This window comes from Salmo salar, chromosome 05, assembly GCF_965601325.2.
Source record: "Salmo salar chromosome 05, fSalSal1, whole genome shotgun sequence".
Taxonomy (NCBI): domain Eukaryota; kingdom Metazoa; phylum Chordata; class Actinopteri; order Salmoniformes; family Salmonidae; genus Salmo; species Salmo salar.
In genome coordinates, this window is record NC_138295.1 from 9,535,919 (window position 1) to 9,562,962 (window position 27,044).

The 27,044-nt window shown below is 43.9% G+C and overlaps 1 protein-coding gene across 2 annotated transcripts; it reads left to right on the top strand.

Annotated features, from left to right (window-relative positions):
- On the top strand, nt 1–26,249 carry LOC106604205 (coiled-coil domain-containing protein 69). 2 transcript variants are annotated; one of them, XM_082975019.1, is made up of 10 exons: nt 1–253; nt 4,470–4,536; nt 9,063–9,247; nt 12,790–12,828; nt 17,125–17,212; nt 18,155–18,228; nt 18,458–18,556; nt 19,144–19,266; nt 19,561–19,658; nt 24,961–26,249. In XM_082975019.1, exons 1-10 carry the CDS (start codon nt 233–235, stop codon nt 25,127–25,129), a joined length of 963 nt encoding a protein of 320 aa, XP_082831145.1. In that variant the 5' UTR covers nt 1–232; the 3' UTR covers nt 25,130–26,249. The 2 variants fall into 2 exon arrangements, with proteins under 2 accessions (XP_082831145.1, XP_082831146.1); XM_082975020.1 differs by lacking the exon at nt 12,790–12,828.
- The last annotated feature ends 795 nt before the right edge of the window (nt 26,250–27,044 follow it).

Sequence of the window (27,044 nt, forward strand, 5' to 3'; positions counted from 1 at the left end):
TGACCTTTACACTGTTCCCCCTGCTTGAACGTGGGTATTTAGGTTCGTCCAGATTGTTTTAAAATCAGTGTTTGTGGTTTTGAAAAATAACCGCCCATCTGGTAGACTTGAGTGAGTTGTTGTGAGTGAGCTGCACAGAAGTCTTGAGAGACCCGACCACATCCCGGCGTTCAGAAGAGTTGGTAACTCTAGGAAAGGACTGGTAGGGTTGACGAGTGGACCCGGGGCAGGCATGGGTTGCAGCCACAGCAAGGTGTGTGGCGGAATTTGCAAAAAAAAATAATTGTATTTATTCATATTTGTTGTGAAATCATCTAGGAAGTTAATTAGCGAACCAAGTGGTATTTTGTTATTGTAGCTGCGGTTGTCGCACCGATTCCTGGCACAACACAGCCGTGTTTTAAAAAAATAGATCACGCAAAACTGTTTGTTAGTTTAGCCTAATTTCCCACGTGCATTAATCTCGTGGTTTTTACAACCGAGATAACACATTCATTAACATCAATGTTTTGAAACGCGTGATTTCGGCTATCAGTCAATTTGTGCAAAGTGTTCTACGTTTTGAAACAACTGAAAATAACTTAAGATATGTAGTCGATTCTCTGATACTGACTATCCCACGAGTTTGAAAACTACTTGTCTATTGTAGCGGTGCAGGGAACTCATCTGATGTAATTCTTCCGAATTACTTATAAGAAATTGCAGTTTGGCCAGACATTGACAGTCAGTGATGACACTGAAGGATGAGATCATTGATACACTGTGTGATTGTATCATCATCACCAGTAAATTGTACATTGTATTTATTGACACCCTGTAGCCTGTGTAGTCATTGGATTACATCTGTCAAAGTTTCTACTTTCTGGTCATATGAGTTGTTGGGTTTTTCTACATGGTTCACATAATCAGTTCATGTTTTCTATGACGTCTACCAATGACTAGAAACTGCACTGTTTGATAGAACGGAAGTGACTTGAGGATATAGCAATTGTAATATTTAATATGCAACTAAATGTAGTTTTTAGGCTACAGTTAATTCATGTACTAGTACTGCCTCTTTGACATTTACAGCCAGTGGCACAGGTTTATATTACATCCAGATATGATAACCCAGATTTGTACCGTCCAGATATGATAACCCAGATTTGTACCGTCCAGATATGATAACCCAGATTTGTACCGTCCAGATATGATAACCCAGATTTGTACCGTCCAGATATGATAACCCAGATTTGTACCGTCCAGATATGATAACCCAGATTTGTACCGTCCAGATATGATAACCCAGATTTGTACCACTTCCCGGAGGCATAGAGTAGGTAGACTAGATAAATTGTTGAGTTGAAAGGGATATCATTTCAATGTGTCTGTTTGCCAGATAAGTGAGACCACTTGCACAGTTTAAAAGCAGAGGGAATGATTTGATTGTTTAGCCAGTATTCTATGTGAGTGGATTCCTTCATTTATCAATGGTACCTGGTGGTGCTTGATATGAACACTCCTAACTCTCCTTGAGATTGCAAATATTTTTCTTCTACAAAAAGTAAGCAAGGACTTAGAGGCAGTGCAAGCCACTGGCAAAGCTGTAAGGCAGCTTCTGCAGGGCAGATCACAAAACCATCTGTTTGGCTGGTTGACGTAAGCAACTGGAGACGTGTGAAGTTCTGCTAGAGAGACACACACACACACACACACACACACACAGCAATATGGCTCCATATGGACCATGATGAAAATGCCACATGAAGAGACTCAGCCAAGTGTTAATGAAATCTCAAGGAACATTTGTTTCTCTGCTAGACCCAACCACAGTCTAAATTAAATATCCCTTAACTAAGTCTGAATGTCCTTTGTTGTATTGAAGATGTGGTTTTAGTTTTCTGAATTTCCTTTTGAGTTTAGGGGCTGTTTTTCTAGTTCTATCAGCCTGGGGTACATGTCTGTCTCCTATGTATGGCCCTTTGAGAGGACACGTCTTTATTCTACACTCTTCTTGGAAAGTTTCTTTCAACTCTTGTGAGCTGAACTAGATGTTTCTCACAAAACATTCAATCTTAACCTTGTACTCTTGGGGCCAGGAAGAACTTGTAAACATTAGGAGTCCGGTGTAGGCTACAGTTTGCCATGGGGCTAGGATGTTCCCTGTGAGTTTAGTCAGTGAAGACATGCCTCCACGTTGCAGTTTCTCCTATGTTTAAAAAGACTGTGGAGATGGGCCCTCTGTCCCAAATGGTACCCTATTCCCTCTGTAGTGCACTACTTTGGGCACTGGTCTATGGGCCTTGGTCAAAAGTAGTGCACTGAATAGGGTGCGGTTTGGGATGTGCATACTGAGAAGGAAGTGAAGATGTGATTTATGGTGGTGTTAAAGAGAGCCTTTCCAGCCCCTCTTCAACATATGCTCCTGGACTTGTGTGTTTAACATCCTTTACTGGGACTTAAAGAAGGTAATAAAACAAACCTCATGCTGTACTGTTCTCTACATTGTCTTCCTGGAGTCACTTGTCTTATTGGAATGTTAGATATTATAGTATTTATTGGAAAATTAGATTTTTTTTATTTATTGGAATGTTACATATTATGGTATTTATTGGGCTAGTGTCCAAAATGACACACTCTTCCCTTTGTAGTGAACTCCCTATGAGACCAGGGTCCATAGGGCTCTGGTCAAAAGTAGTGCACTATATAGGGTGTCATAGGGCTCTGGTCAAAAGTAGTGTACTATATAGGAAATAGGGTGCCATTTGGGGGACATGCTCTGTTTTCCAGGCACAAATAAAACTGGTACACCATGTTGTTTGGTGTGTTTCTATGTGTTTATACAGCGTTAGTGGTGGTGGTGGAATAATGTTGTGTTATGTCAGGAGGTGGCTGGCCTCCATGGACCGCCATACTATATTGTGGCAGGTAGCCTAGCGGTTAGAACGTTGGGCCAGTAACCGAAAAGTCGCTGGTTTAAATGCCTGAGCCGTCAAAGTGAAAAATCTTTCTGTGCCTTTAACTCTAATTTGCTCCAGCGCACCTATCATACTACTATGGCTGACCCTGTAAAACAACACCTATCATACTACTATGGCTGACCTTGTAAAACAACACCTATCATACTACTATGGCTGACCTTGTAAAACAACACCTATCATACTACTATGGCTGACCTTGTAAAACAACACCTACCATACTACTATGGCTGACCTTGTAAAACAACACCTATCACACTACTATGGCTGACCCTGTAAAACAACACCTATCATACTACTATGGCTGACCTTGTAAAACAACACCTACCATACTACTATGGCTGACCTTGTAAAACAACACCTATCACACTACTATGGCTGACCTTGTAAAACAACACCTATCATACTACTATGGCTGACCTTGTAAAACAACACCTACCATACTACTATGGCTGACCTTGTAAAACAACACCTATCATACTACTATGGCTGACCTTGTAAAACAACACCTACCATACTACTATGGCTGACCTTGTAAAACAACACCTACCATACTACTATGGCTGACCCTGTACAACAACACCTATCATACTACTATGGCTGACCTTGTAAAACAACACCTATCATACTACTATGGCTGACCTTGTAAAACAACACCTATCATACTACTATGGCTGACCCTGTACAACAACACATTTCACTACACCTATCTGCTGTTTGACAATACAACTTAATTATTTTTATTTTTTTACAGTCTACACAGTGAGGACAGGACATAATGCGATCTGGTATCCTAGTTATGTCAGGAACCTTGGTATTGTTTGACCGTTTTAGCAATAGCTTGGTATAGAGTTGTGACCTATGCTAGAATTGCCCTATTACAAAAGCACTTATGATTGACCTCACTGTAACTCCTTAGTGTACTAGTCTATGCTCACCTAGTATAGGTTATTCTACAACAACGTAATGTATCTAATGCAGAAATGTTTATTAAGACTCCGTAAGTACTGGTATGATTCGTTTTGAACTAAATCAGTGTATCACATTGTACAAATAGTATGAACACTAGCATGGACATGTTATATAACTTTGAACAAACAAATGATTCATTTCCAGTCATGTGGGTACTAATCAATCCCTGTGAGAGAGCAATATGGGTCAAGCAGCAATCAGAAGCTTTACATAAGCTCCTACCCTGCTTTAGTTTACTAAGTTATGATTTCCCTGGTAACTTCAAAACGTCTCAAATAGTGTTGAGGTATTCTCAGTACTTTGGTATATCTGTAATATGTTGAGATATAGTCATAATGTATTCCTACATCAGACCACACACTCTTTTCTTCTTGTAGAGGAAAAACAAAGTGAAATAGGGTGAGAACTGTCTTTAGGTATTTTGTGTACCATAATCTCCTCTAATTTACCCAGATATGGTTAAATAAGACAATGTTTAATATTGTGTGAACTAGACCAGAGTTGATAAATGACAACATTGTCTTTTCTCTATATTTTTAGAGGAAAAACAAAGCGAAGGAGGAGGAGAAAACGGTGAAGGAAGTCAACAACCATCAAGATGGAGGAGGTGAGTGGTGGGGTTTCCTGTAGTGGTGTAGAAGGAAGGTCAACAACCATCAAGATGGAGGAGGTGAGTGGTGGGGTTTCCTGTAGTGGTGTAGAAGGAAGGTCAACAACCATCAAGATGGAGGAGGTGAGTGGTGGGGTTTCCTGTAGTGTTGTAGAAGGAAGGTCAACAACCATCAAGATGGAGGAGGTGAGTGGTGGGGTTTCCTGTAGTGGTGTAGAAGGAAGGTCAACAACCATCAAGATGGAGGAGGTGAGTGGTGGGGTTTCCTGTAGTGGTGTAGAAGGAAGGTCAACAACCATCAAGATGGAGGAGGTGAGTGGTGGTGTTTCCTGTAGTGGTGTAGAAGGAAGGTCAACAACCATCAAGATGGAGGAGGTGAGTGGTGGGGTTTCCTGTAGTGGTGTAGAAGGAAGGTCAACAACCATCAAGATGGAGGAGGTGAGTGGTGGGGTTTCCTGTAGTGGTGTAGAAGGAAGGTCAACAACCATCAAGATGGAGGAGGTGAGTGGTGGGGTTTCCTGTAGTGGTGTAGAAGGAAGGTCAACAACCATCAAGATGGAGGTGAGTGGTGGGGTTTCCTGTAGTGGTGTAGAAGGAAGGTCAACAACCATCAAGATGGAGGTGAGTGGTGGGGTTTCCTGTAGTGGTGTAGAAGGAAGGTCAACAACCATCAAGATGGAGGTGAGTGGTGGGGTTTCCTGTAGTGGTGTAGACTGTAGTGTTGCAGACTCCTCTCCTGCTGCTTATCAGGTTTTCTTTATTACATCTCTGAGGGTTTTACACATCAATCTGCCTCTTTTGAAGCATTATAAAAGCTAGGCGCCCATACTGACATGTGTCCTCTTTATTATTGGGCCCACTAATAACCACTACATAATAACTGTCCTTTCTGACTACATAACAACGGTCCTCCTGTATAGCTCAGTTGGCAGTGGCATAGTGCTTGCAACTCCAGGATTGTGGGTTTGATTCGTATTTGGGGACTCTATTAGATTGTTTTGTTCAATTCAGTCTGGTATGAAAACGGTATTCACAGTCTGCGGAAAACTGAGTATCTTGGCTATTGAGCTGTGCCTTAAAATCTTTGTGATTTGTTAATGTATATGAGCATACGAATGTATAACGGCAGGCTGAGCCGACGACCTTTTTCAAGATGGCTGCTACCTACATTCCGGCTAGCATTGTGAAGCATAAACTAAATAAACATGGAATACGTCGATACACATCGAAATCCGGGACTCCACAGATCATGAGGATGTCTTATTTATCTGTCTGTGACCTACCGTTATTGATCACCAGCCCCGAGAGTCAAAATGTTTATTTTACACAACGTTTTCACCAAACATCTTACAAGTTAAGCTTCGATTGGGTCTGTGTTTGAGCTATAGCCATATGTGGGGGTATGAAGTTAATCCTTAGGTTGGTAGGAACAGATCCAGTGTATTGTTTAATGTTATCTGATGATGTATGTCTTAATGGCCACGTCGAACGTCCTCCAAGTGACCATATCTTTGCGCATCAAACATATGACGTTGCCTGGTTACGCCCCGTAGGCATCCATTACACACGGGATTGGCTACTATGGCACCTTGACAATCTTGTAGCCAATGAGAAGATTTTCAGGGATATGCAGTTGACCTGGGTGGAATAAAGCAAGGCTTAGTTCGCATTACGTGTAAAAAGGTTATATTGTTACCTGGCTCAGACACGACGCACCAATCACGCTCCATTACATTGTAAACCTATTTCATCGCTTTAACATAAAAGATTGCTTCTCAAGGGGGGGAAATGGTAAGAACTTAGAATATTAAACAGGAAGCTAAAAAGAAAGTCGCTATGAGTAAGTATACCGACATAGAAACTTTGAATAAAATACTGGACGGACTCAGATCAGGGGAGCGATTTGGACAACAAGGATTTCGACTCGGCCGACAAAGATTGCTTTCTGGAAGGATTGGATCCACTTTTAGATCTGTAAGTAAATTATTTTCATGACTTGATATAGCTTATTTACTATATGTATTTGTTTTTTATAAGTTGTCTGCTGTTTGGATTTAGTGTACATAGGCCTATGTAACAAGTCATTTCAATGTTAAATAATTCCAAAGTAGTTATTGTCTATGTTTCATATTAGTTTGCTGTTCTAATTTTCATCCTTGTAACTTTGGAGAGCCCTCTAAACTCTCATGGCCATTGTTTATTTGTGGTTCTCACCTCTGGCTTTGTCTCCAAAGTGTTAGTGTGTGTGTGTGTGTGTGTGTGTGTGTGTGTTTCACACCTATGTGAGTCACTGTACAAATGGTGTTTTTACTTTACAGTAATGTTTTTTGTAAATTTAGTCAACTGTAATTCTGTTTGTCTTCCAACAATATATATCTTTTTATTTTATTAATCACAGGAGGAAGCAGAGGATTTTGTTTGGGAGCCACCCCTCCCCAACAAGCGTCCCCGCTGGTCAAGGTCTTCACCCCCCCACTGCTATCTCAATCATCCCGTCTGATGGCTCTGCATCCACTTATCACAGACCTCTTGAAAAATAAAAAGGAATGCCTCTAGGGAAGTCAGAAATGGCAGTTCACTTTTTGTTTCCTGGTCAGAGAGGGACTGCTTCGAAGACTATCACGACATGCACAAGCTACGGTGAAGGTGAAATCGACTCGTCTACACATGGGATGTAAAACGAATGCCATTTGTAAGTTGTTCAGTTTATTTATGTTTTTGCACATTTTTTTTGTGATGGACACGTGTGTAACCAGGTTTGTGTTTGATAAGACCTTTTTTTTTTATATGTTTTTTTTTTGTTTTGTTTATCTGTTGCTTTTTATATTGTTTTTGTGAACAGTTAATTTGTGTGTGGGACCAATACATTAGATATGCCTAGGCTAAATGTTCAGGCACTTTGGAGAGTGCCCCTGAAACCACCACGATGTTTGAGAGAGGTTGGTGTTGTAGAAATTTAGTTTTTATAGTGAAAAATAGTAGTTAGTTACTTTTAGGCACATCCAGTGTGCAAAAACAGTGCAGTTACCAGATACTTTGGAGAGTTTGAAAGAACACTTGAATATACCATGGATTAACACCACCACAATGTTGGAGTGAGGTTCATATGGTAGAAACTGTGTTTTTATACTGAACAAATAGCATTTAGGAATTGCAAATATGTAATGGCACTGGAATGATCTCATTTATGTGCCACTTTGGAGCGGTTTAGGGACACTTGGAAACATCCCGTGACCACACTTGACACCAGTCACTAAAACATCTGCCCATTTTGATTTGTTAGGTCTGTCAATCCCATGTTTTTTCTGATATTGATCACATGTTGTGGAAGCCGTCTGTGTTTCCAGCTCTGGGCATCAATAACTCACTTATAGCTTGTCAATGAGAGATGACTTTCAAAATAAAAAAATAAAAAAATAGTGGTTATTTTGTGTGTGCTTGATCTTGTGTATTCTGAACTATGTAACTCCTATCTGCTGATTTATTTCCTCATAATCTCCCAGATGTCGTCTTTCCAAATACACCACGTTTTGGCATGTCACAATCGTGTAATTACACAAGAATAGCAGTTACTTTTGGGTATGTTTATTTAGGCGGAAATCTACATTTTGCCTTTACATTTAAACGGTTAACTGATACACACTTTGTCATGATCCCGGTGGTTGAAATGATGTCACTACACCCAGAAACTGGTTGGAATTACTCATTAAAGTGACATCACAATTACCTAATTTCAACCAGTCAGTTTTGGATACTGAGATGTAAACACTGATGTGTCAACACAGCGCTGTCTGCATAAGAATACTCAACAAGTACTGTCTTGTGTACTCTGTTGTACTCAAAGTGTTCTTTGTTGCCATGTAATTATGGGTCTCAGGATCATGCCTAAGAAAACAAGCCTGTGTTAGCCTAGCCTGCTGAGCTAAAACCTAGGCATTAGCTAGTGGAGCTTGCTCAAGTCTCCATGTCTTAGGAAGGTCAATCATCACTCGGAACGTGGTTCACCAAACTAGTTCATTACATGACTTCCTCAGAAGTTGGACCGGCGCTTTTCCCCCCCTACAAATATCAGGGTAGTTAGGAGTATTTTATTTATAGGCGACAGATTGTATATTCTACTGGTGTTGTACTGAGTCTAGTCAGACCAGTAAATGTTGCAGCCAGGTCTGGTTTGGTTCAAACCCTCTGCCCACTGTGTGGAACATACTGAACAAGATACATCTATTATGTAGACATGTAGGATAAGAAATCATATCCGCTCTATTCACAACATTTCTATCTGAGCATTCCAGCAAAGTTTTGCCTTGATAACCACAGCACTGGGTCATATTCAGCTACATTGTAATGTAGCAAATGTAGGATTTTGCCATGTAAAACAAGCATTTGTTATTGGACATGTCCAGGTAGTCCCTCCCTGTTTCTGTTTGTTACCTACTGAATACAACCCTGGTTCCCCCTCTTCCAGGTAGTCCTCCCTGTTTCTGTTTGTTACCTACTGAATACAACCCTGGTTTCTCCTCCAGGTAAAGTCCCTCTGGAGGAGCTGAACGTGGGTCTAGAAACGGAGAAGCAGCTGGGTCAGTATGAGTGGCAGCTGAAGATCCTACGGGAGGTGCTGTCTGCCTCTGGGACCCAGGAGAGGGAGGAGCTACTAAAAGACCCAACCCAAGGAGAGCTCTGTGCCCTGGTCCACAACATCACTGAGAAGGTAGATAACCCCATAGAGCTCTGTGCCCTGGTCCACAACATCACTGAGAAGGTAGATAACCCCATAGAGAGCTCTGTGCCCTGGTCCACAACATCACTGAGAAGGTAGATAACCCCATAGAGAGCTCTGTTCCCTGGTCCACAACATCATTGAGAAGGTAGATAACCCCATAGAGAGCTCTGTGCCCTGGTCCACAACATCATTGAGAAGGTAGATAACCCCATAGAGAGCTCTGTGCCCTGGTCCACAACATCACTGAGAAGGTAGATAACCCCATAGAGAGCTCTGTGCCCTGGTCCACAACATCACTGAGAAGGTAGATAACCCCATAGAGAGCTCTGTGCCCTGGTCCACAACATCACTGAGAAGGTAGATAACCCCATAGAGAGCTCTGTGCCCTGGTCCACAACATCACTGAGAAGGTAGATAACCCCATAGAGAGCTCTGTGCCCTGGTCCACAACATCACTGAGAAGGTAGATAACCCCATAGAGAGCTCTGTGCCCTGGTCCACAACATCACTGAGAAGGTAGATAACCCCATAGAGAGCTCTGTTTCCTGGTCCACAACATCACTGAGAAGGTAGATAACCCCATAGAGAGCTCTGTGCCCTGGTCCACAACATCACTGAGAAGGTAGATAACCCCATAGAGAGCTCTGTTTCCTGGTCCACAACATCATTGAGAAGGTAGATAACCCCATAGAGAGCTCTGTGCCCTGGTCCACAACATCACTGAGAAGGTAGATAACCCCATAGAGAGCTCTGTGCCCTGGTCCACAACATCACTGAGAAGGTAGATAACCCCATAGAGAGCTCTGTGCCCTGGTCCACAACATCACTGAGAAGGTAGATAACCCCATAGAGAGCTCTGTTTCCTGGTCCACAACATCACTGAGAAGGTAGATAACCCCATAGAGAGCTCTGTTTCCTGGTCCACAACATCACTGAGAAGGTAGATAACCCCATAGAGAGCTCTGTTTCCTGGTCCACAACATCACTGAGAAGGTAGATAACCCCATAGAGAGCTCTGTTTCCTGGTCCACAACATCACTGAGAAGGTAAAGTGCCTTCGGAAAGTTTTCAGACGCCTTGACTTTTTCCACATTGTTACGTTACAGCATTATTCTATAATGGATTAAATAAATAAAAAAATCCTCAGCAATCTACACACACTACTCCATAATGACAACGTGAAAACGGGTGTATTAAAAATAAAAATCAGATACCTTATTTACAAAGGTATTCAGACCCTTTGCTATGAGACACGAAATTGAGGTAATGTGCATCCTGTTTCCATTGTTCATCCTTGAGATGTTTCTACAACTTGACTGGAGAACACCTGTGGTAAATTCAATTGATTGGACATGATTTGGAAAGGTCCCACAGTTGACAGTGCATGTCAGAGAAAAAACCAACCCATGAGGTCGAAGGAATTGTCCGTAAAGCTCAGAGAAAGGATTGTGTCGAGGCACAGATCTGGGGGAAGGGTACCAAAACATTTCTACAGCATTGAACACAGTGGCCTCCCATCATTCTTAAATGGAAGAAGTTTGGAACCACCAAGACTCTTCCTAGACCTGGCCGCCCGGCCAAACTGAGCAATTGGGGGTGAAGGGCCTTGGTCAGGGAGGTGACCAAGAACCCGATGGTCACTCTGACAGAGCTCTAGACTTCCTCTGTGGAGATGGGAGAACCTTCCAGAAGGACAACCATCTCTGCAGCTCTCCACCAATCAGGCCTTAATGGTAGAGTGGCCAGATGAAAGCCACTCTTCAGTAAAAGGCACATAACAGCCTGCTTGGAGTTGGCCAAAAGGCACCTAAAGACTCTCAGACCATGAGAAACAAGATTCTCTGTTCTGCTGTGGGGCTGTTTTTCAGCGGCGAGTGGCTTCGGGACAAGTCTCAATGTCCTTGAGTGGCCCAGCCAGAGCCCGGACTTGAACCCGATTTGAACAACTCTGGAGAGACCTGAAAATAGCTGTGAAGCAACGCTCCCCATCCAACCTGACAGAGCTTGAGAGGATCTACAGAGGAGAATGGGAGAAACTACCCAAATACAGGTGTGCCAAGCTTGTAGCGTCATACCCAAAAAGACTCAAGGCTGTAGTCACTGCCAAAGATGCTTCAACAAAGTACTGAGTAAAGGGTCTGAATACTTCAGAAATATGATATTTCTGTTTTTATTTGTAATACATTTCTAAAAACCTGTTTTTTTGCTTTGTAATTATGGGGTATTGTGTGTTGATTGATGAGGGGGGAAAAAAACTATTTAACCAATTTTAGAGTAAGGCTGTAACCTAACAAAATCTGAATCCTTTCCGAAGGCACTGTAGGTGAACCAGGGAATTGAGCTCATAACATTAGACAGTTTAGTCATTTTAACAGATGCTCTTGTCCAGAGCGACATAGAGGAGCATTTAGGGTGAAGTGCCTTGCTCAAGGGCACAATGGCAGATTTTTCACCTAGTCAGCTCGGGGATTCGAACCAGCAACCTTTCTGTTACTGGCCCAAAAGTCAGAAAATACTGCCCTCGTCAATCTGCTGCCACAAGCGGCTGCCTAATCCTGCCTAATGAGCCGTCCGGCCGTGCTTCTCCGTGATGCTGTGGTTCAGAGCACACATAATGTAGTAGTGGATTTATGGTCTATAAAAAGTGGCTTAAAGGGTTACCTATCCATCCTGGTTACCACATCATATCTATCTATTTGGTTAGAACAGAAATGCATCATCTGTGGTCTAAGGCTCGCCCCATTGTCATGATCAGAGCTTTCAAGTTTGTATCCATACATTTTTGACAAGCTGATCATAGTGAAAAAGAAAATACTTCTGCGTTTCCTGCTGTGTAAACACATTGCAAATAGGCTCACGATAACTCCTGATAAAGTTGGGTAGCTGCTATTCAGAGCTTAAATAGCCAAATTGATTGGTCACAGGAATCAAGACTAATAAAGCCAATGCAATGCCTGTTTTACAAATGGTAGGCCTACCACATTATAAAATTCAGTTTCAGGCAACACTGTAGGCTACACCTTGGTAAGCACAGACCCAAGCTGATGCCTTTCAATCGCTTTTTTAATTTTTTTTGGTGCAGTCCGGACCGGCCTTGATTTCTATATCCACAGACATTGGTTTTGGCCCGGTCCAGACATAATCTGAACCAATCATAGACATCCATGTTTGGTTCAGATTTGGTGCGGTCCAGACTGGCCTTGATTTCAATGTCCACGGACGTAGATTTCTGCTCCGGGCCACACCAAATCTGAACCAATCATAGACATCTGATTTCAACATCGGGAAAATACGTATTTTCAACATCGGTAAAATTAGCATTTTTAACTTTTATTCAGAACCAGAAATGAACCTGATTTCAACATCCAGAAAAGACACCTTTTCAACATCCTGAAAAAAATGTATTTAAAACGTACAGAAAATGTATTTTTCACCTTTCATTCAGAACCTAAATTGAACCTAACTTCAACGTCTGGAAAATGTTTTTCACCTGTCTTTCAACGTCATTTTGCTTACTGGGACTATTCTAGTTTTGTGGCAGAACGGCAAGGACCGGCCCTGCTGAGAAGGTAGGTAGTAACGGCTAGCACCCTTCCCTAACCCCAACCCCTCACCCTACCTCTAACCGTCAGCTCACAAGTGTTTCCCAAGCCTCTTCTCCAGCTGGAGTTTTACCTCCAGCCCTTCATATACCCTTTACCTTATACCTATACCCTGTACCATTTTACATTCACCATATACCGTTTATCATATACTGAACTCAGCAAAAAAAGAAATGTCCTCTCACTTTCAGCTAAGTTTATTTTCAGCAAACTTAACATGTGTAAATATTTGTATGAACATAACAAGATTCAACAACTGAGACATGAATTGAACAAGTTCCACAGACATGTGACTAACAGAAATGGAATAATGTGTCCCTGAACAAAACGGGGGGGTCAAAATCAAAAGTAACAGTCAGTATCTGGTGTGGTAGCTGCATTAAGTACTGCAGTACATCTCCTCCTCTTGGACTGCACCAGATTTGCCAGTTCTTGCAGTGCGATGTTACCCCACTCTTCCACCAAGGCACCTGCAAGATATCTGACATTTCTGGGGGGAATGGCCCTAGCCTCCACCCTTCGATCCAACAGGTCCCAGTCGTGCTCAATGGGATTGCGATCTGGGCTCTTCGCTGACCATGGCAGAACACTGACATTCCTGTCTTGCAGGAAATCATGCACAGAATGAGCAGTATGGCTGGTGGCATTGTCATGTCAGGATGAGCCTGCAGGAAGGGTACCACATGAGGGAGGAGGATGTCTTCCCTGTAACGCACAGCGTTGAGATTGCCTGCAATGACAACAAGCTCAGTCCGATGATGCTGTGACACACCGCCCCAGACCATAACGGACCCTCCACCTCCAAATCGATTCCGCTCCAGAGTACAGGCCTCGGTGTAACGCTCATTCCTTCGACGATAAACGTGAATCCAACCATCACCCCTGGTGAGACAAAACCGTGACTCGTCAGTGAAGAGCACTTTTTGCCAGTCCTGTCTGGTCCAGCGACGGTGGGTTTGTGCCCATAGGCGACGTTGTTGCCAGTGATGTCTGGTGAGGACCTGCCTTACAACAGGGCTACAGGCCCTCAGTCCAGCCTCTCTCAGCCTATTCCAGACAGTCTGAGCACTGATGGAGGGATTGTGCATTCCTGGTGTAACTCGGGCAGTTGTTGTTGCCATCCTGTACCTGCAGGTGTGATGTTCGAATGTACCGATCCTGTGCAGGTGTTGTTACACGTGGTCTGCCACTGTGAGGATGATCAGCTGTCCGTCCTGTCTCCCTGTAGCGCTGTCTTAGGCATCTCATAGTATGGACATTGCATTTTATTGCAGTCCTCATGCCTCCTTACAGCATGCCTACAGCACCTTACAGCATCTTTCTATTGGTGTTTTTCAGAGTCAGTAGAAAGGCCTCTTTAGTATCCTAAGTTTTCATAACTGTGACCTTAAATGCCTACCGTCTGTAAGCTGTTAGTGTCTTAACGACCGTTCCACAGGTGCATGTTCATTAACTGTTTATGGTTCATTGAACAAGCATGGGAAACCCTGTTTAAACCCTTTACAATGAAGATCTGTGAAGTTATTTGGATTTTTATGAATTATCTTTGAAAGACAGGGTCCTGAAAAAGGGACGTTTTCTTTTTTGCTGAGTTTATATACCTGTACTATTTACACTGAACTAAAATATAAACGCAACATGCAACAATTTCTAAGATTTTACTGAGTTACAGTTCATGTAAGGAAATCTGTCAATTTTAAATTAATTGATTAGGCCCTAATACATGGATTTCACATAACTGGAATACAGATATGCATCTGTCACAGACACCTTTAAAAAAAATTAGGGGCGCGGATCAGAAAACCTGTCAGTATCTGGTGTGACCACCATTTCTCTCATGTAGCACGACATCTCCTTCGCATACAGTTGATCAGGCTGTTGATTGTGGCCTGTGGAATGTTGTCCCACTCCTCTTCAATGGTTGTGCAAAGTTTCTGGATATTGGAGGGAACTGGAAGACGCTGTCATACACATCGAGCCAGAGCATCCCAAACATGCACAATGGGTGACATGTCTGGTGAGTATGCAGGCCATGGAAGAACTGGGACATTTTTAGCTTCCAGGAATTGTGTCCAGATCCTTGAGACATGGGGCCGTGCATCATGCTGAAACATGAGGTGATGGCGGCGGATTAATGGCACGACAATTGGCCTCAGGATCTCATCACGGTATTTCTGTACATTCAAATTGCCATTGATAAAATGTAATTGTGTTCATTGTCCGTAGCTTATGCATGTCCATACCCCCACCCCACCATGGGACACTCTGTTCACAATGTTGACATCAGCAAACCACTCACCCACATGATGCCATACACGTGGTCTGCAGTTGTGAGGCCGGCTAGACGTACTACAAAATTCTCTAAAACAATGTTGGAGGCGGCTTATGGTAGAGAAATTAACATTAAGTTCTCTGGCAACAGCTCTGGTGGACGTTCCTGTAGTCGGCATGCCAATTGTGTGCCCCCTCAACTTGAGACATCTGTGGCGTTGTATTGTGACAAAACTGCACATTTTAGTGGCCTTTTTTATTGTCCCTGGCACAAGGTGCACCTGTGTAATGATCATGCTGTTTAATCAGCTTCTTGATATGCCACACCTGTCAGGTGGATGGATTATCTTGGCAAAGGAGAAATGCTCACTAACTGGGATGTAAACAAATTTCTGCACAATTTGAGAGAAATAAGCTTTTTGTGGGTATGGAAAATGTCTGGGATCTTTTATTTCGGCTCATGAAACATGGGACCAACACTTTACATGTTGCGTTTTTATATTTTTGTTCAGTGTACATTCACCATGTACCCTTCCCACACTACTTTTTTGAGCAGAGCCTAGCCAACTGTACTGGCCTGGTTATACAGTATATCCTCTATAGTTGCTGGAACCGTGTTGGAGAGGACGATGTGAAAAGGAAATATCCGGGACCAACACACTATTGTTCCAACTGTACTGTGAAAAGGGCATTAGTATTAATTAGTGTGAACCACAAAGCCACTACTAAAGTATATGTGGACATTATTATTACTAAGCAGATCAGAAAAAGTCATTTTGCTCTTCCTGCAGGATTTTTAAAAAGTAATTCTGCTCTTCCTGCAGGGTGAAAAAAAAAACGTCCTTCTGCTCTTCCTGCAGGATTGCATTGTGATTTGCATTTTAATTACACAAAGTATCTTTTTGAATTGAGGTCTCATAGTGGCTGTGTCCAAAATGGCACCCTATTCCCTATATAGTCCCTATGGGCTCTGGTAAAAGTAGTGCACTACATAAGGAATAGGGTGCCATTTGGGATACTACCTATGATTCCAGGATGTGCAGCTTCAAGTCAGCGCAAGCTGAAGGCATAATAACCAGAGCAGCACAGTAACTTGATGTCAAGTCATATATTTTACAGCTGTCGGAGATAATAAACACATGCTTTTCCATTACACAATCTTTGCCTATTTGGTATGTGTGTATTGTGACTGCCTACAGCGGGTGCGTGATGCCTGTGCGACTGCCTGCATAGTTCTCTGGCCATGGACTTGTAAACCTCCTGTCAACAGAGCAAGAGGGTGCCATTGCGGACACAACATATCATAGGGCTCTGCTCAAAAGTAGCGCTCTAAGTAGGGAATAGGGTTCAGTTTGGGTTGTAGCCTAGACCTGTTTGGCTGCTTTGGGATCACAATGCCTTTCCAGAAGGGGGGGGGGGGCAGTGATTTGTGCAAACATAGTTGACAAAGTAAGAACGAGAAGTGAGAAGTCTTAAAGGTTTATGGTGTATTGAGTGATTGGTTGGTAGCAGCCAGTTGGATTGTTAAATGTTGTCTGTCCTCATATTGGCATGGCCTGGTTGAGCAGTGAGTTATGGCTGAGTCATCTGGTATTATACACCTGGTACAACAGTGAGTTATGGCTGGCTCATCTGGTATTAGGCTGGGTTTCTGTACAGCACTTTGAGATATCAGCTGATGTACGAAGGGCTATATAAAAATAAATGTGATTGATTTGAAATTTGATATTATACACCTGGTACAACAGTGAGTTATGGCTGGCTCATCTGGTATTATACACCTGGTACAACAGTGAGTTATGGCTGAGTCTTCTGGTATTATACACCTGGTACAACAGTGGGTTATGGCTGGCTCATCTGGTATTATATACTTGTTTATATAACAAAGATCTCACTGTTTGTTTATATTTGATATTCACTTTGTCTATCTCATTTGACAAGTGTGGCTGTACATGGCTTCAACCCTGTCCTTGTGGTGTTGATCATCTCCAGGTGAAAACAGAGACGGCTGCTGAACTGACTGTTCTCTGTGAGGAGAAGAGCCAGAGGACTGCAGAGCAGCACGAGAGACAGCTGGAAGGCAAGACGAGACCATGTGAAATAACTTCTGTAGATCTTATAACCATATTGATTATTTTGTTTTGGAACTGCATTTTGTTTTCTGTTGGTTCTAGAATGAGTAATCATTGACTGTTTTTCTGTTGGTTCTAGAATGAGTAATCATTGACTGTTTTTGTGTTGGTTCTAGAATGAGTAATCATTGACTGTTTTTCTGTTGGTTCTAGAATGAGTAATCATTGACTGTTTTTCTGTTGGTTCTAGAATGAGTAATCATTGACTGTTTTTCTGTTGGTTCTAGAATGAGTAATCATTGACTGTTTTTCTGTTGGTTCTAGAATGAGTAATCATTGACTGTTTTTCTGTTGGTTCTAGAATGAGTAATCATTGACTGTTTTTCTGTTGGTTCTAGAATGAGTAATCATTGACTGTTTTTCTGTTGGTTCTAGAATGAGTAATCATTGACTGTTTTTCTGTTGGTTCTAGAATGAGTAATCATTGACTGTTTTTCTGTTGGTTCTAGAATGAGTAATCATTGACTGTTTTTCTGTTGGTTCTAGAATGAGTAATCATTGACTGTTTTTCTGTTGGTTCTAGAATGAGTAATCATTGACTGTTTTTCTGTTGGTTCTAGAATGAGTAATCATTGACTGTTTTTCTGTTGGTTCTAGAATGAGTAATCATTGACTGTTTTTCTGTTGGTTCTAGAATGAGTAATCATTGACTGTTTTTCTGTTGGTTCTAGAATGAGTAATCATTGACTGTTTTTCTGTTGGTTCTAGAATGAGTAATCATTGACTGTTTTTCTGTTGGTTCTAGAATGAGTAATCATTGACTGTTTTTCTGTTGGTTCTAGAATGAGTAATCATTGACTGTTTTTCTGTTGGTTCTAGAATGAGTAATCATTGACTGATGTTATTCCGGCCCGTGTAATTAGATATAGAATCCCTATTATCCCTTACAGAACGGCAGAGGATACAGAGTGAAGAGACAAAACGACTAACAGAGACCCACCAGGCAGCTGAGAAAACGTTGAAGGTGTGTGTTTAGTTGTCTCTTTAACTTGATCAGTTTGTATCACCTGTTTTGATGTACTGTGGTCTACAGATCCCGTACCTTCTAACTGTGTAATAGGAAGTACAGTACTGACCAGTAGGTTTTCTTTTCAAGGAGGAGGTAGAGGATAGACTGTGGTCTATACAGCATCCCGTACCTTCTAACTGTGTAATAGGAAGTACAGAACTGACCAGTAGGTTTTCTTTTCAAGGAGGAGGTAGAGGAGCTGACTACAGAGCTCCACGTGTACAATCAGTTAAAGAAGAGAGTTGACGAGTCTACCTTCAAGAAGGACCTGCAGCGGAACATTCAGGGTGTGTGTGTGTGTGTGTGTGTGTGTGTGTGTGTACACGTGTCTGCACAGTGTGTTTTGTTTCTGCGTGGTGTGTGCATAATCCCGTAACCAGTTCACTTAGTTGGACTGTTGCTTTAGACATCTGGTCTCCAGGTTTCGTTAGTATGCTGTTAATTTTATACCCCCCTCCCTTCTCTCTCATTCTCTTTCCCCTCCCTTTCTCGCTCCCTCTTTCCCCTCCCTTTCTCGCTCCCTCTTTCCCCTCCCTTTCTCGCTCCCTCTTTCCCCTCCCTTTCTCACTCCCTCTTTCCCCTCCCTTTCTCTCCTTCTGTCTTTCCCCTCTCCTTCTCTCTCCTTCTGTCTTTCCCCTCTCCTTCTCTCTCCTTCTGTCTTTCCCCTCTCCTTCTCTCTCCTTCTGTCTTTCCCCTCTCCTTCTCTCTCCTTCTGTCTTTCCCCTCTCCTTCTCTCTCCTTCTGTCTTTCCCCTCTCCTTCTCTCTCCTTCTGTCTTTCCCCTCTCCCTTCTCGTCTCCTTCTGTCTTTCCCCTCTCCTTCTCTCTCCTTCTGTCTTTCCCCTCTCCTTCTCTCTCCTTCTGTCTTTCTCCAGGCCCACGGCAGTCCTGGGCCATTCTGGGAGCGGGAGCAGGAGAGTCTGCTGTTTGTCATTGAGATGAAGAGTGAACGTATTCAGACGCAGGGGAACAAACTGCTACAGATGCAGGTTCTGGTAGGGAACAGAGACTGGGACTTGGACTGGGGACTGGCTGACAGACTAGTCCAGGCATCTGACTCTTTGAGATTTCTGCTATAGTCTAATTCAACTCATTCTTTATTTAAACTGCATCATCGAAGTCTCAATACACTTTACAGAGGAAATCAAACAGAAACAAGAAATCTGAGGTGCTCTGCATTGTCAAAAAATACTCTGGGTTATAGTTTCAAAGTCTGTGAATGTCAACATGTTGTCTTCACCACCCTGATTGCTGATTGGGTCCTTACTTTTTTATTTCTACCCTGTCAGGTGGAGAAGAATCTGTCTCTAGAAGACCAGGTCATAAATGTTCTACAGAACAATGAGGACCTGAGGGTTCGGATCGACAACCATCAAAGCCTTCTACAGTAAGACCATATGATATCCACACCGTCTCTGTCTCTCTGTTGGAACAGTCGGTTACCCTGGGGTTGTTGGGAAGAGTCGGTTACCCTGGAGTTGTTGGGAAGAGTCGGTTACCCTGGAGTTGTTGGGAAGAGTCGGTTACCCTGGGGTTGTTGGGAAGAGTCGGTTACCCTGGGGTTGTTGGGAAGAGTCGGTTACCCTGGAGTTGCTGGGAAGAGTCGGTTACCCTGGGGTTGCTGGGAAGAGTCGGTTACCCTGGGGTTGCTGGGAAGAGTCGGTTACCCTGGGGTTGCTGGGAAGAGTCGGTTACCCTGGGGTTGCTGGGAAGAGTCGGTTACCCTGGGGTTGCTGGGAAGAGTCGGTTACCCTGGGGTTGCTGGGAAGAGTCGGTTACCCTGGGTTTGCTGGGAAGAGTCGGTTACCCTGGGGTTGCTGGGAAGAGTCGGTTACCCTGGGGTTGCTGGGAAGAGTCGGTTACCCTGGGGTTGCTGGGAGGAGTCGGTTACCCTGGGGTTGCTGGGAGGGGTCGGTTACCCTGGGGTTGCTGGGAAGAGTCGGTTACCCTGGGGTTGCTGGGAAGAGTCGGTTACATTTACATTTAAGTCATTTAGCAGACGCTCTTATCCAGAGCGACTTACAAATTGGTGCATTCACCTTATAATATCCAGTGGAACAACCACTTTACAATAGTGCATCTAAATCTTTTAAGGGGGGGGGGGTTAGAAGGATTACTTTATCCTATCCCAGGTATTCCTTAAAGAGGTGGGGTTTCAGGTGTCTCCGGAAGGTGGTGATTGACTCCTCTGTCCTGGCGTCGTGAGGGAGCTTGTTCCACCATTGGGGTGCCAGAGCAGCGAACAGTTTTGACTGGGCTGAGCGGGAACTGTGCTTCCTCAGAGGTAGGGAGGCGAGCAGGCCAGAGGTGGATGAACGGAGTGCCCTTGTTTGGGTGTAGGGCCTGATCAGAGCCTGAAGGTACGGAGGTGCCGTTCCCCTCACAGCTCCGTAGGCAAGCACCATGGTCTTGTAGCGGATGCGAGCTTCGACTGGAAGCCAGTGGAGAGAGCGGAGGAGCGGGGTGACGTGAGAGAACTTGGGAAGGTTGAACACCAGACGGGCTGCGGCGTTCTGGATGAGTTGTAGGGGTTTAATGGCACAGGCAGGGAGCCCAGCCAACAGCGAGTTGCAATAATCCAGACGGGAGATGACAAGTGCCTGGATTAGGACCTGCGCCACTTCCTGTGTGAGGCAGGGTCGTACTCTGCGAATGTTGTAGAGCATGAACCTACAGGATCGGGTCACCGCCTTGATGTTGGTGGAGAACGACAGGGTGTTGTCCAGGGTCACGCCAAGGCTCTTAGCACTCTGGGAGGAGGACACAAGGGAGTTGTCAACCGTGATGGCGAGATCATGGAACGGGCAGTCCTTCCCCGGGAGGAAGAGCAGCTCCGTCTTGCCGAGGTTCAGCTTGAGGTGGTGATCCGTCATCCACACTGATATGTCTGCCAGACATGCAGAGATGCGATTCGCCACCTGGTTGTCAGAAGGGGGAAAGGAGAAGATTAATTGTGTGTCATCTGCATAGCAATGATATGAGAGACCATGTGAGGATATGACAGAGCCAAGTGACTTGGTGTATAGCGAGAATAGGAGTGGGCCAAGAACAGAGCCCTGGGGGACACCAGTGGTGAGAGCACGTGGTGCGGAGACAGATTCTCGCCACGCCACCTGGTAGGAGCGACCTGTCAGGTAGGACGCAATCCAAGCGTGGGCGGCGCCGGAGATGCCCAGCTCGGAGAGGGTGGAGAGGAGGATCTGATGGTTCACGGTATCAAAGGCAGCAGATAGGTCTAGAAGGATGAGAGCAGAGGAGAGAGAGTTAGCTTTAGCAGTGCGGAGAGCCTCCGTGACACAGAGAAGAGCAGTCTCAGTTGAATGCCCAGTCTTGAAACCTGACTGATTAGGATCAAGAAGGTCATTCTGAGAGAGATAGCAAGAGAGCTGGCCAAGGACGGCGCGTTCAAGAGTTTTGGAGAGAAAGGAAAGAAGGGATACTGGTCTGTAGTTGTTGACATCGGAGGGATCGAGTGTAGGTTTTTTCAGAAGGGGTGCAACTCTCGCTCTCTTGAAGACGGAAGGGACGTAGCCAGCGGTCAAGGATGAGTTGATGAGCGAGGTGAGGTAGGGGAGAAGGTCTCCGGAAATGGTCTGGAGAAGAGATGAGGGGATAGGGTCAAGTGGGCAGGTTGTTGGGCGGCCGGCCGTCACAAGACGCAAGATTTCATCTGGAGAGAGAGGGGAGAAAGAGGTCAAAGCACAGGGTAGGGCAGTGTGAGCAGGACCAGCAGTGTCGTTTGACTTAGCAAACGAGGATCGGATGTCGTCAACCTTCTTTTCAAAATGGTTGACGAAGTCATCCGCAGAGAGGGAGGAGGGGGGGGGGAGGGGGAGGAGGATTCAGGAGGGAGGAGAAGGTAGCAAAGAGCTTCCTAGGGTTAGAGGCAGATGCTTGGAGTTTAGAGTGGTAGAAAGTGGCTTTAGCAGCAGAGACAGAAGAGGAAAATGTAGAGAGGAGGGAGTGAAAGGATGCCAGGTCCGCAGGGAGGCGAGTTTTCCTCCATTTCCGCTCAGCTGCCCGGACCCTGTTCTGTGAGCTCGCAGTGAGTCGTCGAGCCACGGAGCAGGAGGGGAGGACCGAGCCGGCCTGGAGGATAGGGGACAGAGGAAATCAAAGGATGCAGAGAGGGAGGAGAGGAGGGTTGAGGAGGCAGAATCAGGAGATGGGTTGGAGAAGGTTTGAGCAGAGGGAAGAGATGATAGGATGGAAGAGGAGAGAGTAGCGGGAGAGAGAGAGCGAAGGTTGGGACGGCGCAATACCATCCGAGTAGGGGCAGAGTGAGAAGTGTTGGATGAGAGCGAGAGGGAAAAGGATACAAGGTAGTGGTCGGAGACTTGGAGGGGAGTTGCAATGAGATTAGTGGAAGAACAGCATCTAGTAAAGATGAGGTCAAGCGTATTGCCTGCCTTGTGAGTAGGTGGGAAAGGTGAGAGGGTGAGGTCGAAAGAGGAGAGGAGTGGAAAGAAGGAGGCAGAGAGGAATGAGTCAAAGGTAGACGTGGGGAGGTTAAAGTCACCCAGAACTGTGAGAGGTGAGCCATCCTCAGGAAAGGAACTTATCAAGGCGTCAAGCTCATTGATGAACTCTCCAAGGGAACCTGGAGGGCGATAAATGATAAGGATGTTAAGCTTGAAAGGGCTGGTAACTGTGACAGCATGGAATTCAAATGAGGAGATAGACAGATGGGTCAGGGGAGAAAGAGAGAATGTCCACTTGGGAGAGATGAGGATTCCAGTGCCACCACCCCGCTGGCTCGATGCTCTAGGGGTATGCGAGAACACGTAGTCAGACGAGGAGAGAGCAGTAGGAGTAGCAGTGTTATCTGTGGTAATCCATGTTTCCGTCAGCGCCAGGAAGTCTAGGGACTGGAGGGTAGCATAGGCTGAGATGAACTCAGCCTTGTTGGCCGCAGACCGGAGACCTGGAACTCCACGTGGGTCGTGCGCGCCGGGACCACCAGGTTAGAGTGGCAGCGGCCACGCGGTGTGGAGCGTTTGTATGGCCTGTGCAGAGGAGAGAGAACAGGGATAGACAGACACATAGTAGACAAGCTACAGAAGAGGCTACGCTAATGCAAAGGAGATTGGAATGACAAGTGGACTACACGTCTCGAATGTTCAGGAAGTTAAGCTTACGTTGCAAAAATCTTATTGACTAAAATGATACAGTACTGCTGGCTGGTGGAGTAGGCTAGCTAGCAGTGGCTGCGTTGTTGACTTTGAACGTGTAGCTGGCTAGGTAACCTCGGTAGTTTCAGTACTACACCTTGTCATGATACAAAGCAACTTTGTAGCTAGCTAGCTAACATAACACTAATCAAGACGTTCCTTGTAGTGTATTTAGTTTCAACAATGCTGCTCGTCGGTAATAGTTGGCTGGGTTAGGAAAAATGGCGTCGCGGGGGACGGAAATAGCTGGCTAGCTAACCTCGATGGCTGGCTAGCTAACAATTATCAAGCTATGACAAAGACAACTAAGTAGCTAGCTAGGTAACACTGCACTAGTCAAATCGTTCCGTTGTAAAGTATTAGTATCTACAGCGCTGCTAGTCGGTAACGGTTGGCTAGCTGGCAGTGGGTTAATGATGACTAGGTGTGATGAGTAAGTCTGGCGCCGCGGCTGGCTGGCTCACCTCGATAATACTCAAACTCAAACTACACAATTATCTTAGATACAGAGACAGCAAAGACAACTATGTAGCTGGCTAACTAACACTAACACCACACTAATCAAGTCGTTACGATGTAATAGTTTCTGCAGTGCTGCTAGTCGGTAGAAGTTGGCTAGCTAGCAGTGATGACTAGCTAGCTAGCAGCTAGCAGTGTTGACTACGTTAGGAGGACGAAGATAGCTAGCCTCGATAATTACTCAGTTACTCTAAACTACACAATTATCTTTGATACAAAGATGGCTATGTAGCTAGCTAAGACGGCTATGTAGCTAGCTAAGCAACCCTGGGGTTGCTGGGAAGAGTCGGTTACCCTGGGGTTGCTGGGAAGAGTCGGTTACCCTGGGGTTGCTGGGAAGAGTCGGTTACCCTGGGGTTGCTGGGAAGAGTCGGTTACCCTGGGGTTGCTGGGAAGAGTCGGTTACCCTGGGGTTGCTGGGAAGAGTCGGTTACCCTGGGGTGGCTGGGAAGAGTCGGTTACCCTGGGGTTGCTGGGAAGAGTCGGTTACCCTGGAGTTGCTGGGAGGAGTCGGTTACCCTGGAGTTAATGTTGTTACCAGGAAGTCACATTGTAGAAGAATACATGGCAACAAGGTTGTAAATAGATTAACAACTTAACAAGTTCTGTTCAAGCAAACTCAAATATAGGAAACGGCTATGCATTTACATGAGATGTGAATGTGGCGCCACTTGGTGGAGGAAGTGGAGGGATATTTCTTAGTGGAAGCAAGTTATGGCAGTTTACAGTACTTAAGTGTAAAAGTTACATTTCACCATCCAAACTTGTGTAGTTTATATAGATGCTGGATGAGTTTTTAGTGCTACTTCTACTTATGACAATGCATGTAGGATTTTGATGAAGAATAGTAATTTGAGGTCAGCAAAAGATTGATTATAAAGTACTTTGCTACAGATTAGTTTTTTTTAGGTCATTATCAATGTCTTTCTGTCCTAAACTATCAATGTTGATAAATGTGTTCTCTTCTGATATATCTCCTTCCTGTGCTCCTGTCTGTAGGCAGCTCTCCAAGGAGCACCTGGACCTTCAGGGAGTGTTAGACAGGCAGACCGGTCTCTGTCAGAGGCTCACCCAAGAGAAAGAGCAACTCATGTTTAAACTGAAGCACAGAGACTCCTGTCCTACCTTCCCATCCTTCCCCATAGTGTCTGAGATCTCCCCCAGCTGATCCGAACAGGACAGTCCGGGTTACCTCGGTCTTAATCCTGTCTAGGGTTGTAAGCATGGATCCTGAATCCGGGAACATTCCCCTACTTCTGAAAGTATATATATTTTTTTTCTTCAGAAATCCCTGCTTGGAGGATTCTAAGAATCATGAAGGAATACATAATGAGTGATTCCTCCAACCTGAAATTCTTCAAGTGGGATTTCTGAAAAAGCGGGGGCTTTTGGGAATGTTTCGGGACTTTTTGCAACCCTAACCTTACTTTGACAACCAAAGTCCAGGTACCTTTACATAAGGCTATAGTCACATGTTTGATGAAACCTCATGCCAAATAATGTTTTTAGTCCAGTTTTGTACCTGCTGTGCCTTACAGTACATCATTTTTTCTATAGCAGTATGGTGTTCATACAAAATGACTTTTTTTTCTCTTCCTGCTGTTCAACTGAGATTATCATTCAACTGACATTCTCATAGTTGTGTTACTGTTCAACTGAGAATATTCTAGGTGAATGTGACAGTGTTCACTTTGATGGTTTGACTTGCGGTTGTAGACAGATGTTCACTCATGTAGTACAAACTTAGTAGCTAAAAAAAAAAATGTTTTATCTAGCTTCCTATCGAGACACTATTACGTCTATCAAAATGCAGTGTCAAGGTTTTACATCACTCAGTATGGAATAGACGTTACAGAATATAATGCAATGTATACCATTTAAACAGTTACTTTAGACAACTGCCTTTGTATTGGGATATGTTTATACTTTTTTATAGAATATGGAAAATAGATTGCCATGTTGGCAGTTTGATTTTGTTATTTTTTTCTGCAGATGAGGACAATGGATATTTTTTTGACTTTTTTAAGTAACAAAGAAACAGAAGCATTTCTGTGTTTAAAAATATATATTTTTCTTCTGATGCACTAGCACTTTTAATTAGTATTTTACTAGTACTAAATGTGAGAGGTAGTTCATGTAATTTTGTTATTCTTGCATTTACTTCTGTGTTTTACATTTTGTTGGTTTTACATTTGAATCATTTAGCTGATGCTCCTCTCTTCGAAGGTAGCGGATAGATCTAGAAGGAGAGAGGAGAGAGGAGGTCACAATAAACAGCTGCATCTGAACTGCAAGTGTTTGTGTGAAATGTGTCATTGTCTCCACTAGGGGGCAGGTTGTGTGAAATGTAAATAGTTTTCATTCGTTTGTTTAACTAGGCAAGTCAGTTAAGAACAAGTTCTTATTTACAATGACGGCCTACACCAGCCAAACCCGGATTACGCTGGGACAATTGTCCTATGGGACTCCCAATCACACCTCTAACACTGAGATGCAGTGCCTTAGACCGCTGCGCCACACGAGAGTAATAAGCTAGTGTTAATTATTTTTTAACTTTTTATATTCCATCAGACAAATGGGAAGTCATATTCTCTTGCTGTATTATTTAGTGTTTATTCTCTTCCTATTTATACCAAAAGGCTCTTCTCAGATATATGTTAAAAAACTGCTTTTAGTGGCAAGTAGCACGTGGTTGTTTTTCCATACTGTGTGTAATTCACCGTGATAAACGCTAGGGGGCAGAACAGGACAGTTGGGTGGAAAGAGTTGATGAGTATTGCTTTGGCTGTGTCCTTTTCCGTTTTATCTTCTCTACTGTCACCTTATTTGATTTCACTGGTATGTTTTCGCTGAAAGAAAAAGGCCGTCATAATGAACATTTATGAACATTATATATTCGTCTAATCAATGTGAAGATGTGAATGTGCAACAAAGATGCTGACGATGTTTAAGGTATACTTCATAATGTTGAAAAAGGTTTATAAGTAGTTTAGAAACTGTTAATAAAGTATTAATTTAGTTCATAACTTCTACACTAATTTACCCTGCAGTCATGACCTCATCCACTCCCACTGAGTGTTAGA